The following is a 17653-nucleotide window of genomic DNA, read 5'->3' as shown; positions in this document are numbered from 1 at the left end:
AGATGCCCAAGCTTTAGGACCAGGAGTCTGCAGTTCCTGGGGGTGCTCTCAAGAAGAGATGAAACCAGTAGTTGCATCTAAATTGAGGGAAACAATTGTTTTCCATCTCTTATGTATTCCATTTAATGGAAGAAAAAGACAAGGGCGTATTGGGTATTTCTGTGGAGTTTATGGGTTATTTTCCCCTCCTGGTTCTCTATGTGGGGTGACTGTGTGCTGAAAGGTTACTTACCTTCTTTTGGAAATCTGCAGGCACAGAACGTTTATTGAGCTGTCCCTGTGGCTTAACTTATGTTGGGGAAAACAATCAGGGCATTAAAGGTAAGAGTTTCTGAGCACAAACTGCCATAAGGTATTGAGGATAAAGGAATTCTCTGGTTGCATTTTTTTTCTTCTTTGTATTTTAAGCACACTTTAGCAGATGTGAAATGTATAGGAAATAAAAGAATAGTGAGGTTCCAAGGACTGGAAACCTCAAAATATTTTCCCATTGGGAATCTTTCAGGATATTAGTCCTGTGGTCTGTCTCTTCTGTGAAAGATACGCTGCTAGCAAATAGTTTACATGCAAATATAAGCCACCTCTTAATTTTAAAAATAACTTTGTGAACTGACTCATTGGTCTCTGATATGTATTTTGTTCAAGCATTTTTACTCCCACTTTTCTGAGTACCTTGCTGTCCTGGAGACTGACTCAAGGTGCTCTCCTTTTAGAGGGTTGCTGTTCCAAAATGAGGGTGTCATGTGAGCAAAGATGACATTTTATGTCTCAAGGTTATTTGCTCTTATTTCCTAAAATGAAGGGCAGGGACTTGATTTTGTTCTTTTGTTTGGTAAGAAAGAAAATTCCATTTATTTCCAGTGAAGCTCATATCTGTTTACTGAGGAGAAGGAGCAGCAAAAGTACCTTTTGCACCTTTATCCCCCCCAGCCCTGCCACCTCCAAACCTTGAGCACTAAAAGTCACTGCTGTGCCAGAGTAGTTAAAAGATTCCTTCTTTCTAAGTCAATGCTTTAGAATCATTGGACGACTGGGGAATGGGGGGTGGGGTGGGGGTGGTGTTGACATTTATTTGTTTCCTTGCCTAATGGTGAAGAAAGTGATTTTTTTTAATGTTTGGGGTGTTTCGGTTTTTTGTTTTTTGTTTTGGTTTGGTTTTTTGGTTTGGGGGTTTTTTTTTGTTTTTTTGGTTTTTTGTAAGAGAAGTATAGTGGTAGCACCACTTGCAAAGAACTAGGGAAAGTTTATGATCTTCTTCTGTCTCATCTCTTTCTGCTTGTATCCTTTTAAAGACATGGTCTCCTGTAGTTTATTCCTCCCTTCCCCAAGCATTGTGGGAAAACACTTTTCTTATTAAGAGGACAGAGAATAACCAAAGCTCCAGAAAGAATTCCACCATTGTGGGAAAATTTCTAAAAGATTTAAAATAGTGTTTTCATCCCAAAAATATATAGATATAGACACATCTAGCACTGCATCAGTAGAAACAAGCAGACTTCTAACCTAATTCTTTACCTTCTCTTAAGCTTTATTAATTAATTTTATAAAGTAGGTGACATTAATGAGTTTGAAATACTGCTTTAAATAAGCTTAAATGTCTTTAGTTTTACTTAACTGTGTAGGAAGGAACATAAAGGTGAGGAAAGTGGGTAGGCTTGAGTTTGGGGAGTTGGGTGCCCCAAGGTTGATTTCCTTCCTGGAGCAGAGTCAATCCAGCCAAACTCTGGAGGGAGCAGTTGTGGTCTGTGTAAGGTCTCTTTCTGGAATATTAAAGGCTGGGTTTTCTTGAATAAAGCATACTCTGTACCAAGTACCCTTACCAGAATCATGTAGAGTCATCTGTTTTGGTGATGTTCATGTTCTGTCTGTTGTGTTCTGCCCTGTGCCTGTATCTCCCACACCTGTTGGGGATCCATCGTCATAGCTATGAAGGAGAGAAATTCTTAATTAAACGCTGCCACCTGGGGTTTGTGTTTAGAGGTGAATCAAGTGCATTAATTCAAAGTCACTACTCAAGAAATGCTTTTAAATAGCAACTTTCAAAGGTGCCCCTCGCCATGACGTCACCCGGCCCTGGCCCCGCCTGCTCCGGGGGTCACGTGCCAGGGTCGGGTCGCCATCTCGGCCAATCAGCGGGGGCAATTCCCCAGAAGCGAAATCGCGCCCTGCAGGCCGGCGGCGCCACGCGTTGCCACGGCAACGGCCGGCAGGATGGTGAGGGGGAGCGGGACCGTGAGGGGAGCGGGATCGGGGGCGGCATGGGGAGCGGGACCGTGAGGGGAGCGGGATCGGGGGCGGCATGGGGAGCGGGGGCGGGTCCCTGCGGCTGTCCTGCGCCACCGCTTCTCCCTTGTCGCCCGCAGGCGTCCGAGGAGCGGGACTGGGGCAGACGGGCGGCCCGGCTGCGGGCCGAACTGGAGCGGGAGCGGCGGCTGGATGAGGCGCTGCGGGCGGTAAGAGCTGCTGGGGCGGCCGCGCTCGAGGGGGGTGGGAAGGCCAAGGAGAGGTGTTCGCCTGGCTTTACCTTTGCCCGTCAAAACCTTTCCCCAGTAACAATCATTTACTAACTTGTATAGTCTTGCTGACTGCACAGTCTCCTTGCCTTCTTCCAAATGTGCGTGTGCGAGAGTTGGTAAGGAAATTGTTCTGATCAGGCAGAAGAGAACAGAAAGCAGAGAGCACTGCAGCTGGAGCGAGAGCAAAAGCTGGCGGCTGAGCTGGCGAGGCGGGACCTCGAGAAAATGAAAGATGAGAAGATAAGGCAACAAGTCAGAGCAAACAGGTAATTCAGACATTTCCTAGCTATATCAAATTGGCTGCTTGTTATCATGATTTGGGAAAGTTGTAGAAGGAGTGGAGAGGACTCAGACCTGGAAGGAAAAGTTAGTTTGAGGTCCAGGTATAATAAAAAGTTAGTTTTAAGCAAATTTTGTCTATAAAAGATGTTGATCCACAAAATTTTCATTTTGAGGATATGTATATGTACATTTAGGCATATCCATGAGCATACATGTGTATGTATGTGTACCTGTGCTTATATAGTTAGAAGTCAAGTATGCAGAACTGTTGATAGCACATGTAGGAATATAGGAAACTCTTGTTTTTAAGTGGATTTTTTTCTTTTTTTGCCCTTTAGCTAGAGCAGTACTTTTCATCAGGGTTGCCCCGATGAAAAATATTCTGTTTAAATAGTGATGGAAACTTAATTTTTTCCCCTAGATACCTACCCCCTTGTAATAGGATAATTTTTTTCCCCCTCCAGTCTTGAACTTCGAGAGTTAGAAAGAAAGCTGAAATCTGCTTATATGAATAAAGAACGAGCTGCACAGATTGCTGAAAAAAAAGCTATATACGATGAGAAAATGGTAATTAGTGCTTCCCAGCTCCTGAGTCCTGTAACTCTTTGTGTGGATTGTGCAGAAGATTTTTCCTTTGACATTTTTCATCTAAAATATTGTTCAGGCATTCGGTGTTATTAAAAATATATTTTGTGTTATGAAGGATTAATTAACCAGTAATAACTAGATGTAGAAAAAGGTTTACTTTGCCATTGCAATTGAAGGAGTAATGAATTAGCTGTATGACTGGTTATAGTTGTTATTTTACTGGTTTTGTAACATTTATCTGAGTAAAAACTATGATACCCTTTGTACAGTAAGTTTTTACAGTGGTGAATCCGTACCTCAGAGTCTGGTTGTTGAAAACAATGTTACTATTGTTAAACAGTGATCTGGGTAACTTCAGAAAGACTTGCAAATTTGTATTTATGTATAGAATAATATTGGTGATCAGGCAGATGCTTCTGATTATGTTAATGCTCTATACAGAGTTCAATGCAGGCAGCTCATTGAGGTTCAATGCAATGTGCTCACTGAGCGTGTTCTCTGTAGCCCAGCTTCATTCCAGTCACTGTGCTGATGTAAGTCCCACCTGTGCTCAATGCTTTGTCCCTTAAGTACTTTTAGTGCTCCTCAAGTTGGTTAAATCTTGAGGGTGCCCTTCAAGGGTTCTACTGACTAGATTAAGCTATTAAGCATGTTAAGGCTCTATATTTATAGACTGAGGTGGAAGACATTCCTTTCTGGTAATGCAGCATAATTCCTTTTCATACTGTGCATTTTTTCATTACAAGTTGTAGTACAGGGAATGAAAAGAAATCTTGTGTTGCCTTTTTCCCCCCTAGAAATGGGAGGATGAAGTAGCCCAAGAGATGAAGGAAGAGTACAACAGGTTTCTGAAAGAAGAAATGTCTGCAGAACTGAGGCGAAACCAGGAGAAGAAAATGTACCATCAAGAACTGGACAAGCAGGTTGAGGAACAAGAGAAGAAGAAGCAAGAGGCTTATGAAGAGTTTCTAAGAGAGAAACTCATGATTGATGAAATTGTAAAAAAGATCTATGAAGAAGACCAAATGTTAGTTACTTTGAATTTTTATTATTTATTAATTTAAAACATAACAACTCATACAATTCTGCACAGAAAGCTGATTTGTATGCACCTATTCCATATAGAGTAAGGCCCATTTTAGTTTTCCTTGGTCACATTTTACTAATAAGAGACTGACTTGCATGAATTTTCCTGTTGAAACATCAGAATGTCCCAGTCAGTCTCGTGTCCTTGTTCCTCAAATATGAAATCCAGCTTTATTTGCAGGAGGGCTTCCAGTGGGCCCATCATGCTGGACACGACAGCATATTACATATTTCTGCCTTGCCTTGTGTCCCTGCCTTGCCACCAGATGCTTTGTTTGCATGTCTTAGGAACAGGGAAGGAGGTTTCTCAGGGCAGGGTATTGGCAGGGGGGGGAGAGTTTTGTGTAAATAAAAAGTTTAGGAGTTGTGGTGCCATTTGGCTTTCTTTTCTTCTCTTTGATGGGGCATAAAATGCAGCAGCAGCGAGTAATTTTGTGTACAGTCTGTCCTCTGGAAAGGTGTTAGATATGAGATTCCCTTCTTCAGGCAATTCATTACTAACTATTTTCAATTTAGCTATCTAGTTTTTAGCCGAATGGTTAAGGAAAGTAATTTAAATGTTAGTTTCTGGAATATATTGTTAATGGCGAGCATCTGGTTGATTTAATGTTACTCTGCAGTATGTTAAATGACTATTTGAACTCTTTTTTTCCATCTTCTACAGGGAAAAACAACGGAAGTTAGATAAAATAAAAGAAACTCAGACATATATTGAAGAGTTTATAAAAGAACAAGCTATCTGGAGGAAAAGGAAACAGGAAGAGATGGAAGAAGAAAATAGGAAAATTATGGAGTTTGCCAACATGCAACAACAAAGAGAAGATGATTGGATGGCTAAAGTTCGAGACACTGAGGAGAAAAAACAGAGAGTTCAAAACATGGTATCAAAAATTGAAATTGTAGAAAAAATTGTTGTATGTTTTTGTCTTTCATTTAGAAACCTTTCCTTTTTGTTATAGGTTGCCAAGACCATGGAGAGAGAAGAACAGAGGCGTAAAGAACAGGAACAAATCCGCCAAGATCTGTATCTGGAAAAACAAGAAGAGATTGAAAGGAAGAAGGAGATGGTAAGTTCTGGCAGGTACATGAAGGGGTTTTTTTACACCCTTTGGATATCTAAGTCTGCAGTGTTTTTTGTGACTTTGGGATGTGTTTGAGGGACGCCTTGAGCCCTTTTTGGACTGTGAGCTATCTCAAAGCAAAAGGCTTAATTCTGATACGGTTTTAAGAGTCTTAAATGAATTTGAATTGTTCCCAATTCTGTTCTAGCACAAAGTATTTATTTTCAACTCTATTTCCTGAATATTCTCAGTCAGACAGGCAGTTTGTACATTAGCTTAGGTTTTGGAGGGAAAAATTTGTGCTTTGAGTTTCCTTTTCCATTCCTAATGTATTTGTTTTAATTTCAACCAGGAAGACAAGTGAAGGTTTTGAATACCCTTATGGCCCCATTTATACATTTACTTATCGTGTGAAGGAGAATACCAGTAACTTGGAAGTTTAGGTTTTAGCAAAGTAGTATAATTATCTGCTTTTCTTCTGCATTTCCATTTCCTATGTGCCTGGCCACACTCTGTCTTACCTTGCTGTGGGTGAAAAACAAAACGTAACATAGGTCGAGATACCAAACACTGCTATTTTTAGAGTGTTGTTCAGGATGACTGTCTTGTTGATTCCCTTCATCATAGCGGGGGAAAAAAAATCTCCTTTTGTTTTGGACTTAATTTTCAGAATCATGTGATATTTGCCAAGCTGATTAATACTGGAGAGCACTGTCAGATATGGAATGTTTGCTCCAGTTAGTTATGTTAGAAGTTAAGAACTACAGTAAATTTATTCCAAGATAAATGGAGTAGATTGGCTGCTGCTGCTCAGAATTTTTCAATGTTCAGTAATACTGCATTTTACTAAATTCCTTTATAGGCAGAAATTGAAAAGAGAATAAGGCAGCGCCTAGACTTAAGGCAAACATATGAAGAGCAAGTTGCTCTGAAGGCAGCAGCACAACAAGCTATGAGAGAAGAGGAGGAAGCCCTCCGGCAGCAGATTTTGGCCAAGTTTGCCGAGGACGATCGCATTGAGCAGCTGAACGCGCAGAAACAGAGAATGAAACAGCTTGAACACAAAATGGCCGTGGAGAAAATTCTCGAGGACCGTCGCAAACAGTGTATAGCAGAAAAAGTAAGAGTTTCATATGCACCTTTGGTTTGAGCAGAGTGTTTAATATGGGAATACTTGTGCTATCCTAAGGGACAATGCTGGTGTTGCTAGGGAAAGGTGATGGGAATTGCAGGGGGGGAAGCAGGACTTTGTTTTGGTTTCTGACAAGAGAAAAGTATTTTTAGAGCTAACTGTTTCTTGTTGCTCAGGAGGCTGGGGTCAACACCATCCCTGGCCCACTGTGTAGCTGATGTGCTGTGCAAATACCTCTTCAGGAGCCATGAGATCAGCAACACAACTGCTGTCCAGTTCCACATCCCTGGTCAGCTGCACTGATAATGATGTCTGAGGAGTCTTTAGGTTAAGTCTCTTGAATTGAGATCTGAGGAAGAAAAGGTGATAGCTGAAAGCAAGACACAGAATCCCATACTGCTGTTTTCATAACTGTTTATAGGGTATAAATCACCTGTGTAATGTGAATTGCAATTTCCAGTCATCAATGTGAGAATTCATACCTATTGCACCTTTTCCTGGATTAGAGCAGTAGGACAGGAACAGACTAACTTGTCTGAGAGCCAAAAAGCCACCAGAACTGAACATTGCCTGCCTTCAAAATGGCTTCTGACACCAAACACTTGGACAGCAGACTCATCCCATGACTTGCCATTCAGTTTTCTGTTTTATCTAGATGAGATTGTTTTCCAGTTGCCAAACAGGTATTGTTTAAACAGTGCTTTGTGGGGTTTTTTTACATACACTTTCCATTCTTTTCAAGAGAATTTCCTGTGACCAGGAATTAGTAAGTGGAAGTTCAAAATTTACTCCACTAAAATTTTTGTCTTTATGCTGTGGTGGATAATGGTGGAAACAAATGTTCACAAGAGCTGAAACAGAACTTGGGAAAACTTGTTTATTGTAGGAGCGTGAACTTGAAGAAAGAGAGTTAGAGAAGAGGAGACAAGCAAGTATCCGTGCAATTATTGAAGAAGAGAGACAGAAACTCTTGAAAGAGCATGCATGGAAACTGCTGGGTTATCTTCCTCGAGTAAGTGAATTGTATTTTAAACACCTTTAATATCTGTCCTGTAAATTGATATTCTCTTGGATAGTTCAAGGTGAAGTTGCAGAACTGTGCAAGTTCCCGGAGTCAGTGGATGTCCTTATTGTGTTAGCTCACTCGCACTCACCTCTTCCTTTTTCTTTTGAGGTGGGACGCATTTACAGTACTGCTCTTTCTGCTGAGGGGCGTTGGGCTCTCTGGCACTATTGATGCCTTGTACAGAACTCGCTGAAAGCTTCCACAGCATTTTGCACATCCAGTGTTTGAAATATGGAATGTGAGTTCTACAGCAGGGCTTCTCTAGCCAGAAAGGGGTCCACCACATCTTAAAACCTGTTTCCACCAAATTTCTCAGCTGGGGTTTTGGCAGCAATTTCTTGCAACTCTGGCTTGTCTGCCAAATATTCCATAACTATGGATTCTGCAGTAGTGCAACGAACTGCAGCATTTACAGAAGCATTTCCAAGCTTGCTCTGTTCGTCCCTGTATTTCTAAAAGTTAAAAAGATGGAAGCAGTTATTGCAATAGGAATAAACTACAATTTCTTTCGTATTGTGCTTCATAATTGGGAAGATCTCCTAATAGTACACAAATAAACAGAGAGCTGCCTTAGGGATGTAAAAAGGCATTTACAGTAGGGAGGGAGCTATCCAGCTGGTTAAAGAAATTCTGCAATCTGGAAAACATTAAGTAGAGCAGAGTTTCATTTTTATTCAAATATTAATACAATTATTGGTGCAGGAATTTGTAACACTTGGAGCGAGTTGTTATCTAATGTAGATTTCATTAAAGGATAACTCAGAGTGACAACATTTTGTATACTTCTCTGGTTTGAATTTGCTGCTGTAGGAAGCCTTGGCAATTTCAATGTCCAAGGCTCACATATGTGCCATGTATGATGTTCTACTTTTCTGTTCTCTGCTTCAACACTGTGTCTGAGTTGGGTGCTCCTATATCACATTACTTCACTGAAAATGGTTAAATAGCAAAGTGCTACCAAATCCAAAACTTTCCAATATAAATGCAGTTTGTAACTTTTTCCTCTTTTTTAAATGCTGCAAGGTATGTTCTGTGGGTCATACATATTTTTAGCTGTAAAATTACTTTAGAAATTTAGATTTCCAGGTGCCCCACTTCTCTTCTCAAAAACATAGTTTTTGATTAAGTTGTCCTGCATTACTTGATTTCCCAAGTTATTTCTTTGTATGAGCTAATACCAACACAGGTAAAGGTGGAGACAGAACCCCAGCCCAGCCAGGGCCTCTTTTCACTGCAGTTGCGTGATTTTACTAAACCTGCTCCTGTGCTGTACTGACTGCAGTCACTCAGTGAGCAGTCACTCCTGTGAGCAAGAGAACGCAGCTAAATGTTGTCTTTTGGCAAAACAAAAAGGGTCTCTGGGTTAGCACCAATTTGTAACTCATCTGCTCAGGTTTTGTGATGGTTTTCAGGCTTGATTTTCAGGTTTGTTTTGAAGGCAACATAACAGTATTATGGATACCATTATGGATGCAGTATTGCTTCCATGGAAGATTTCAGAGATCCATAGTAATCTCTCTACTTTGTTTTACCTTCTGATGTGTGTTTCTTTCCTATTAATGCAGGGAATACTCAAAGACGAAAATGACATTAACATGCTTGGAGAAGATTTCAGGTTGGCGTACCAACAGAGAAGAGGTAATGAACTTCCAGAAGAGAGCTGAACCTTCCCCCAGCTCAGCTCCTGCTTTTACCACTAGGTGTCAGCTGCTTCCCAGTGAAAACTTCTATTTGCTGTTAACAGTGAGGAATTCCTCTTTAGCAGCATTAAAAGCCTTGCTTTTAAAACCGAAGTTCTAAACTGTGATGAGCAGTTAGTTTTACATAAGTGTGTGCTCCACTTGCATTTTTCACAAATAAACTGTTCTGGAGTTCTCAATTATTCTCAGTTAGTCATGTAGCAATGTTAGAAATGTTTTCTTCAGCAACACAGCAGAAACCTAAGCTCGCGTGTGTATTCCAGTCTGGACTAAAGGATTCTCCTAACGCACTACTTCTGGGAACATGTGGCTGTCCTGACATTACACTACTACAATCCTCATCCAAATGTAGTGTCTTACCTCCATGAGGTAGGTCTGAGGTCCTTCACTGGAAGGTTCTAAGCAGAGATGTTGTTCCATTCTGAGGTCAGAACCACTGTTTATACCTTTCTTTCAGTGCATAAACTGACTAATTTTTATCCCATGTTCTTTTTCACTTACTCTGAGGCAGGACTCCATTGCAATAGCTGAGGTCTGGCAGAAGTTCCTGCAAGCAGCACAGGCTTGTATTGCTCCTGTTCATTAATGTATGCACAACAGGCTCAGCTCATCTACCCTGAATCTGTTTTCTAGTTATTGATTACAATGATGACTAATGAAGTTGTTAAGGATGTAATGCTTGTAGAGCACCTGTGAATGTGGAGTCATCGCTCCGGCCTGTATCCCAAAGCAGCAGCTGATGGCCAGGGAAAGGTTTAGTATTTTCACCTTGACTGAAGGAACACTTTTACACAATACAGCTCTATGGGACTGTGGAGGCAAGTCTCATGTATAGTTATGCCAGCCAGGGGCTAAGATGTAATGGCTAAAACAAGTTATGGTCGTTTCTATAAAAGAGCTGTTGGTGCTTAAATTAGATGCCAGACCAGCTAGCTTTGAGGGGAGATCTGTTACAGAGAACAGACAAGGCCAATTTTCCAACCATGTGTTTTAAAAAGGACATGATATTTTCTTCTCAACTGGATCACTGGTTAATTTATTTCTGTTGCAACAAGGAGTTTTCTGAGACTAAATCCTGACTTCCTTGGACTGAATATTACCATAGGTAAGGTACAGTTTTAAATGCTAAAACAGAGCAAACTGATAACCAAGTTCACTTGTTGGACTATTCCTTGCATGGTCTGAGCTTCTCTGCTCCTTACAGAATGGGCAGTTTGGCCTGGCAATGAAGTAGAAATTTGTATTTCATATGACATTACAACACAAGCTATCAGGCTTACAAAAGTTAAACAATTTAAACGTAAGTAAAATCAACAAAATCAATTCAGTGGGATATACAGTTATTAACTATTAACAAGGACTCATATACAATCTCAAAATAATGTACTGTCTGACTCCTCTTTCGAACAGGAGTTGCTATTTAATGGGATCAATAATTTCCCCATTCAAGAGCTTTCATGAATTCCTCTTCGGTAAAAGAAAGCATCTTGGCAGCTTCAATGTGCATCTGGAAAAAAAAAAAGAGCAGAAGGTAAAATAGTGTGAATGACCAATACAAAATCCTGGATAACTGGGATATTTTATGTGTTTTAATGAAGCACAGAAATTCCTGAAAATCTGACAACTCTTGTCACTTCTAAAGAACACGTGTAAGAAAACTGGTCCACGTTCTTTCAAGCTGATCAATATACAATTTAACATTAAAGCTATTACAAAGCAAATCATCCTACTCCTGATATTTAATGTCTTTAGGGAATTTTTTCCCTCTATCATTCTTCAGGCTCTGTCTGCTCTGTGCATCTGAACCTGCCACACAAATACTACACAAATAGCCTAAATAAGGTTTTTCTAATTCATTCAACAAAAGGCCTGTTTGAAGCAGACTTGAAGTCCTTCCCCTGATTGTGAGTATCGATCACATGTGAGCTTCAGCTGCCCTTCCCCAGCGCCTTTGGCCAGAAGCTGCAAGGCACAGGGTTAGCCCCAGTCTCATCCACGTTTCTCCAGTCACAGTCTCTTCAGAAAGGACAATTCACAGCATCCTTCATCTGTGAGTAACACTTTTTGTAAGAAAAGTTAAGTGGCTTTCTTTCCTATCTGCAGTTCTGATACAGCATTTGTAATTGTTTAAAAATGTATTTAATGCAGTTTGTGACACTTGTCTGAGACGATGGGTTTGGTTCCCAGTCAGAACAGAACAGAAATGCTGCTCTGTGACACCCATTTCAGTGAATTCACGTTCCAGAGGACAATGAGCTACCTCATCTATAAGAACATATTTTGAGTGAATGCTGTGTAGCTTTAATTCTCAAAATAAACTTGCAGAGCTAGAAGGGCCAGCCAAAGGCTGAGCTAGTACTGCTGCTGTTAGATGAATCCCCAGGATCTACTCTGCATCCTGTTACTGCCAGAAAAATTCTCTTGCACTGGAAATGCACAAGCAGCCCTGGTTCCTTTTATTCCATGTACCTGTCCTCCTTTGCCCTGTGTTGGGGAAGTATTCCAGATTCAAGGGTGTAGTTTCATATTGCAATTCCCAGTTCTTAGGATAAATGTGTGTATTTTGCTCCCTGAAGTTGCCACTTCATACAGAACTGTTCTTCCTCTAGGGGCTCAACAGCTTCGAAAGTGTTTACTAAATGTCTGGTGATCACTGAGTACTCAAAGGGTAAATAAAATGTTCTACTTTCTTATCTCTAAGGCTGGCCTTTCTTAAAGGGGGTTCTGTTTAACAAGCCACCATACATTGCTTGCTTTAGCTGTCTTACAGCTTTGGTTTGAGAGTGTAAGAAATGCACTGACTCCATCACAAAATGAATCCCATGAGATTCAGCAGAGTAAGAAATTGGAGGTGACCCAGTCTGTTAAGGTTCTGTCCAGACAGCTATGCAGCCCATAGCTCTCCATGTCTTATGCAGCCTCAGAATGAAAACTGATAGAAATGGCTGCACACATCCCAAGTTTTTAAGTGAAAGCTGTGATGGAACTAGTAAGTGGAAAATTGTTCAATTTGGGCAACATCTCTTAGTATACTTTCCTCTCATTTTAATTTCCTTCCATGTAAACTCACAGTTTTCAATATTACTTTATTGGACAACAGACACATTTAGCTAGAGGTTGTTAACTGAAATACACCCCTACTCTGCTCCTTACCTTTTGTCTCTTCAAAATATCAATTAACTTTAACTGCTTTTTAAAACCTGTAATTAGCTCTCCTTTTTGTTTCTGCAGTTTCTTGTTTTCTGATTTTAAGTCTTCAATCGTTTTGAGTTCTTGGTTAACTACATCCTACCAAGGGAAGAAAAGGAGAAATGTATTAATTATGAAAGTGGTGCTTTAATCAATGAAACCTGGCATTACATAAGAAAATGACAAACAGTAGCCACACATGACACTTCTGAAAAGAAATGGGATTAATCAAAATACTCCCACATCAAAGCTTAAAAAAGAAAAGAAAATCTTGGCAGTAAGAGCTGTGGTTTGCCTTTGTATGTATTAAGTATGTATGTGTACTTCTCTTTCTAAACATGTCTCATTTTCACACAAATGACGAAAATCAGAAAGGCTTTAACTTCATTCTGTACATTTCCTCCTCCTGCAGAGGTTGCAGTAGTGTCAGCTAAGATAACTTATTGGGCCTTTTGTGATTTGTTCCGAGTTAATTTTGGGGCTGCCTATAAGAGATATGATGCTTCCAAAGCCCATCAAGCTTTTTGTCTCATTCTAGCATTACTGAGTGATTACAGACTGGAATTTCTTTTCCTAAGCCACAGTACCTTGTTGCTTTGCTTCAGTTTATTAAGCTCCACTTTATACTTCTCCACTTCTTCCAAGGCCCTGTTTAAACGAACCTCTGTTGCACTCTGAGTGGCTGCAGCCTGCTTTTGGGCACGCTTTAGATTCTCCAATTCCTATTTAAGAAAGGACAAACCCAATAAAAACATCATGATATTAATGGTGTTTTAATGAATCCTGTATCAACAACACACTTACAAAAAGGCTCACCCTTGAAAGCTGAAGTATGTGAACTTCTTTGGCCTGCAGATAGAATCTGTCTCAAAGACAATTCTACTGTTAAAACATCCCCTTCTCCTTTGAAATCTTGAAAAAGGATCTTTCTCATCTTTTTTTTTTTTAAGCTTCTCTTGGAATAATTGTGAAGCTGATCATGTAAGACCACAGGACTGACTGAAAAACCTTGTATGATCAGTCAGAAAAAGAGAAAAAAATCACTGTGTCCACTCTGGGGCAGATTTTGGAATGGTGGCTCATGTTCCCAGCTGCTTCTTCCCACCTGTTCCTTTAACCTCTTTGCCCCAGAGATTACTACATGCAATTACCACCAAGAAGTTAAAGCAGCCTACTGAAGATGGCTGAGGGTAGTAACTATTTCATCTGGCAGAAAATAGTTCATCAAGTCTTATGGCACCCATCAAAACAGTTGTCTCTTGACTCTGCTGACAGTATTTCATAGTGCTGTAAGTGGGGAAATGAGAGAAAGAGACCAAGTTGAGGAACAGAATAATGAGACTAAAGATCAGGGAATATAGATAACAGACAAAGTAAAAGAAATAAACAATTCTGGCAGAAAGAGCACATCCTGTGTTTTATGAAAAAGAAATAAGACTTTTTCTTTAAACTATCAAACTTACAGTAATGGGCTTCTTTTAACCAACTCAAGGTAGAGAGGGGACTTCCTGATAATGAGGCAGCCCTCAGACTGCCTCATTTCTGAGTAATTCTTCTATTTTCTCAATTCTACACCTGCTCTGTGGTGGTTACTTAAGACTTCGACATCATTTATCCAAGAAATACATACTAATTGACCTCTTTGTCTTGTATCAAGATGATGGAGCTGTGAATTAAGTCAACTGAATCTTTTGTGCTATGTATTTTATTCTGCATTAATATGAAAAGCTTTGGAATATAGTCTTTAAAGCATTAAATGACCAAAAAAAAATAGTCTATATGCAATGCAAATTACTTATCCACTAATCAGATCATTTAATGAAAGAATTCTAAGAATTCTTTTAGGGATTTTTGTCATTTACTGTCACACGTAACACCTTATCAAGGACTTTTCTGCAAGTCATCCAGTGAAGGTATCTTGTTAAATATAGTCAACTCCAAGTTTTTAATCTTAAAAATGCCTGAAATAAGTGTCTTATTTTGTAACTAGGCAAGGTTTCTGCCTAAGTCAAAGCTGGATTAGTTTTCTCACATAATGTTTCTCTAAGAGGGGAGAGAATAAACTACTTTGTTTTAAATTTGTATCCCATTTCAGTTGCTGGATTTTCCCCACTGTTCTGACAGGGCTGAGGCACATCATGGGACATCAGCAGGGGCTGTGATAGCCTATGAGAAACCCTCACCAGGCCGTCCATCCTCCCAGCAGCAGTGCAGGCAGCACTGCTACCTTTAGGAAGTTCTCCAACACCTCCCCATAAAACAGTTGAGAGAGAACATGTACTTAACATCAAGCCTTTCTTCAAGGCAAGTGATAAACCCCTGCACAAAGGCCTAAAAAGAGTAAGAGAACAACTTTGGTGTTCCCCTGACTGCTATCTAATGTTAGAGCTGAGCTGAACACACAAAGGAAGGAATGTTCTTGTAGACCAGTGGTGAAAAAGAGATGGGAGAGGTGATAGCATTTATTAGGTCAACTAGATAGAAAAAAATTTGAATGCTGGAAAGAAATGGATGAAAGTTTCTGGGAGCATCAGAATTCAGCTGCTGCCTTAGGTGAGTGCTGCAGCAGAAATGTTTACAGAGACCAAACACCAAAAAAATGAGATGTAAAAATAACAAAGTAGGTACCATGTTTCAGGTAAATTGTGAAAAGCAGGTGAGAATCTTTGCTTAGGCACATACAAAAAGTACCTGGGGCATTAATGAAGTTACAAAAACTTGATAATCTAGGGAGTATGGGGACGTATGTATCACAATGTAGGTCTACTATCATCTACATTGCAACAACAGAAAAAGCAATAAAAGCCCCAAAATCAGAGGTTACATTTGTGCTCTCTCAGCTATACAGAAAACTTTCTTTAGACCGCAAGTAAGATTTGTGAGAGTTTAGCAGCACAGTAGCACCATTTCAAGCCTGTGTTCACAGGAAATTGCTTTTAAATGTCTAGAATTGAACTACACTACATTAATTAAGTAGGGTTGAATAATACTTCATATCTAAAAAATAGAGCAGTTTTCAGACTCCTAAGTCCACAAGAGATAAAAGCAGTTACTGCAAAATTATTTTTACATGCATGGTCTTTGCAGTTAGATAATTTATTATAGCAGAAAAACTATGTAAAATAACTTCTGAATTAGAGAACCTTTCATTACATCCATTTGCTTTTTTTGCTGTCTTAGTATTTTAAAGAATTACCACTATTTTTCATGATCATGACTGATGGGTAACTTTGGTGAATTCTAGAAAACACAACCTATGAGGAATAATTGAAGCAACTGAGGATGGTAAATCCAAAGCAAAGACCAGTGAGGGAAGTGACCATATTCTGGATATGGTACCAGTACACTGGAAGTGAATAAACTTTTCATCCCATTTCCTAAATACTTTGTGACTGTGTGCAAGGAAATGGTTGAAATTGCCATTCCAGAAGGCTTTAAGTACAGGTTAAACAATCTTATGTCCAGGATGGTTTGAATATAATTTGTTCTGTCTTGCTTTAAGATAAAGGACTAAATGACTGTAAATCTCTAGGCCCTATTTGCTGTGAGCTGATGAGTAGGATAAATACTGGTACTGAATATTTTTTCTGACAGAATCACAATCAGTGTAAGGGAACTTAAAACCTCCAAGTATCTGCACAAAAAGAACACGAAGACCATGTTAGTGTTAAAATGCCAGAACTAAGGAACAGTAAGATACAAGCATACCCACACAAATCCATAATATGATTTAATGGAAGTATGAGACTTTGATGGGCTGAGTTGAGTTCTATTTCCCCCAAATTTTTAACTGAAACATTCTCCTGGTTCTATTACATGTACTACACAACATTATGTGTATTACGTGGTTTTGAAGTCAACCCCTCTAGCTCTGAGGAATTAAAGAAAAATATGTGCTGCCCTTAAGATTAAGTTCCAAACAAACAAAGCTGTGTATGCAGCCATCTGCTGTGCCAGGCACGGGCACCACTGTGCGTGTGTGGGACAGCAGCAGCCACGCTCACTTGGCCTCAGCCACTCTGGAGTGCCTGCTTGTCCAACAGTCCATTTGCAACAACAAAGACATCCCTTCCTTTACCTGCAGAAGATACTATTATAAGCTGCAGGTGCTTTTTAAGAAAATGTTCATTAGGTTCTACAGCTTACAATAGAACTTACAGAAGCAATTTTTAAAAAATTATAATTAAAACCCGAAAAATGGAATTTCCTTGCACTTTTCAGGATTCCTTTTTATATTTGACAGCAGTTTCTGAAAAGGTAGTTTTGTCTCTTGTGGGTCTTTTACACAGGAATTTAATTTTAAAACAAAGAAATATATGATGGTAGAAGCAGAAGATGAGCAGTTAGCAAAATATATTATTTCTTCCTTTTAAAAAAAATTATTAGGCCATTTAAAAATACAATTTATAAAGCTATTAACAGACATTGAGATGCTAATCAGGTCATTGGATACAGCTCTTACCAATCCATCAGGGAACAGAGGGTAATTTGATGTGGGTTTTTCCCTTATTTGAGATAAATGAGACTAATATCTACAATACCTTTTCTAGTGCAGTGACCTCTTGTTGTAACCCTTCATTTTTTTTGTTTGCTTCTTGTGACAACATTTTGTACTTCTCAGTCTGAGACTGCTGCAGGCTGATTGTTCGTTGCAGTCTTGTGTTTTCTTCTTCAGTATCTTTAAGCCGAGTTTCTAAATTCTGATTTTCATCATCCTATATGGCAGTAATTAGCAAAAAAACCCAGCTAAATTATTGCAAGGAAGCAGAATGGTAATGCAGTAATAATGTCTTGTAAATAAAAGGTAGTAAGAATATATATGCTGTAGATCTAGAAATAGCAACAAGTAAGACTAAGGAAACAAAACACTGTTGTACCAAGCTAATACTTTAAAAACCAGTAACACTTGTCTCATTTAATTTCCTGCAGTCTTTTACTTGAAAGTGTCTTGTAGCACTATGTAAAACATTTCTCATAGGCCCAAAGGTTTTGCAAATAATCAAAATGTTATAGAGTAATATGAATAACAGTGG

General features: G+C 39.4%; 2 protein-coding genes across 4 annotated transcripts in view; one reads left to right on the top strand and one right to left on the bottom strand.

The window, feature by feature from the left end:
• The first annotated feature begins 1037 nt into the window (after positions 1 to 1037).
• On the top strand, positions 1038 to 12124 carry MNS1 (meiosis specific nuclear structural 1). Its single transcript, XM_010390861.3, is given in 12 exon segments — positions 1038 to 1044; positions 2034 to 2083; positions 2086 to 2214; positions 2364 to 2453; positions 2655 to 2782; positions 3263 to 3365; positions 4184 to 4413; positions 5137 to 5353; positions 5432 to 5539; positions 6396 to 6653; positions 7552 to 7677; positions 9297 to 12124. Coding segments are annotated over 12 exon segments (1545 nt in total). The 3' UTR covers positions 9396 to 12124.
• The window catches only part of TEX9 (testis expressed 9), a 24003-nt gene continuing 14728 nt past the window's right edge, over positions 8379 to 17653 (bottom strand). For all 3 annotated transcript variants that reach the window (XM_039557599.1, XM_010390858.3, XM_039557600.1), the window contains 4 exons: positions 17162 to 17335; positions 13208 to 13342; positions 12585 to 12719; positions 8379 to 10938 (listed from right to left, as the gene is read on the bottom strand). In XM_039557599.1, the coding sequence (XP_039413533.1) occupies positions 10861 to 10938; positions 12585 to 12719; positions 13208 to 13342; positions 17162 to 17335 (522 nt within the window). In that variant the 3' untranslated portion in view covers positions 8379 to 10860. The remainder of the gene's footprint in view (positions 10939 to 12584; positions 12720 to 13207; positions 13343 to 17161; positions 17336 to 17653) is intronic.

The sequence above is a fragment of the Corvus cornix genome, chromosome 10, assembly GCF_000738735.6.
Source record: "Corvus cornix cornix isolate S_Up_H32 chromosome 10, ASM73873v5, whole genome shotgun sequence".
Classification (NCBI taxonomy): Eukaryota; Metazoa; Chordata; class Aves; order Passeriformes; family Corvidae; genus Corvus; species Corvus cornix.
The sequence above is the reverse complement of the archived record's forward strand: the minus strand, read 5'-3'. Positions and strand labels throughout refer to the sequence as shown.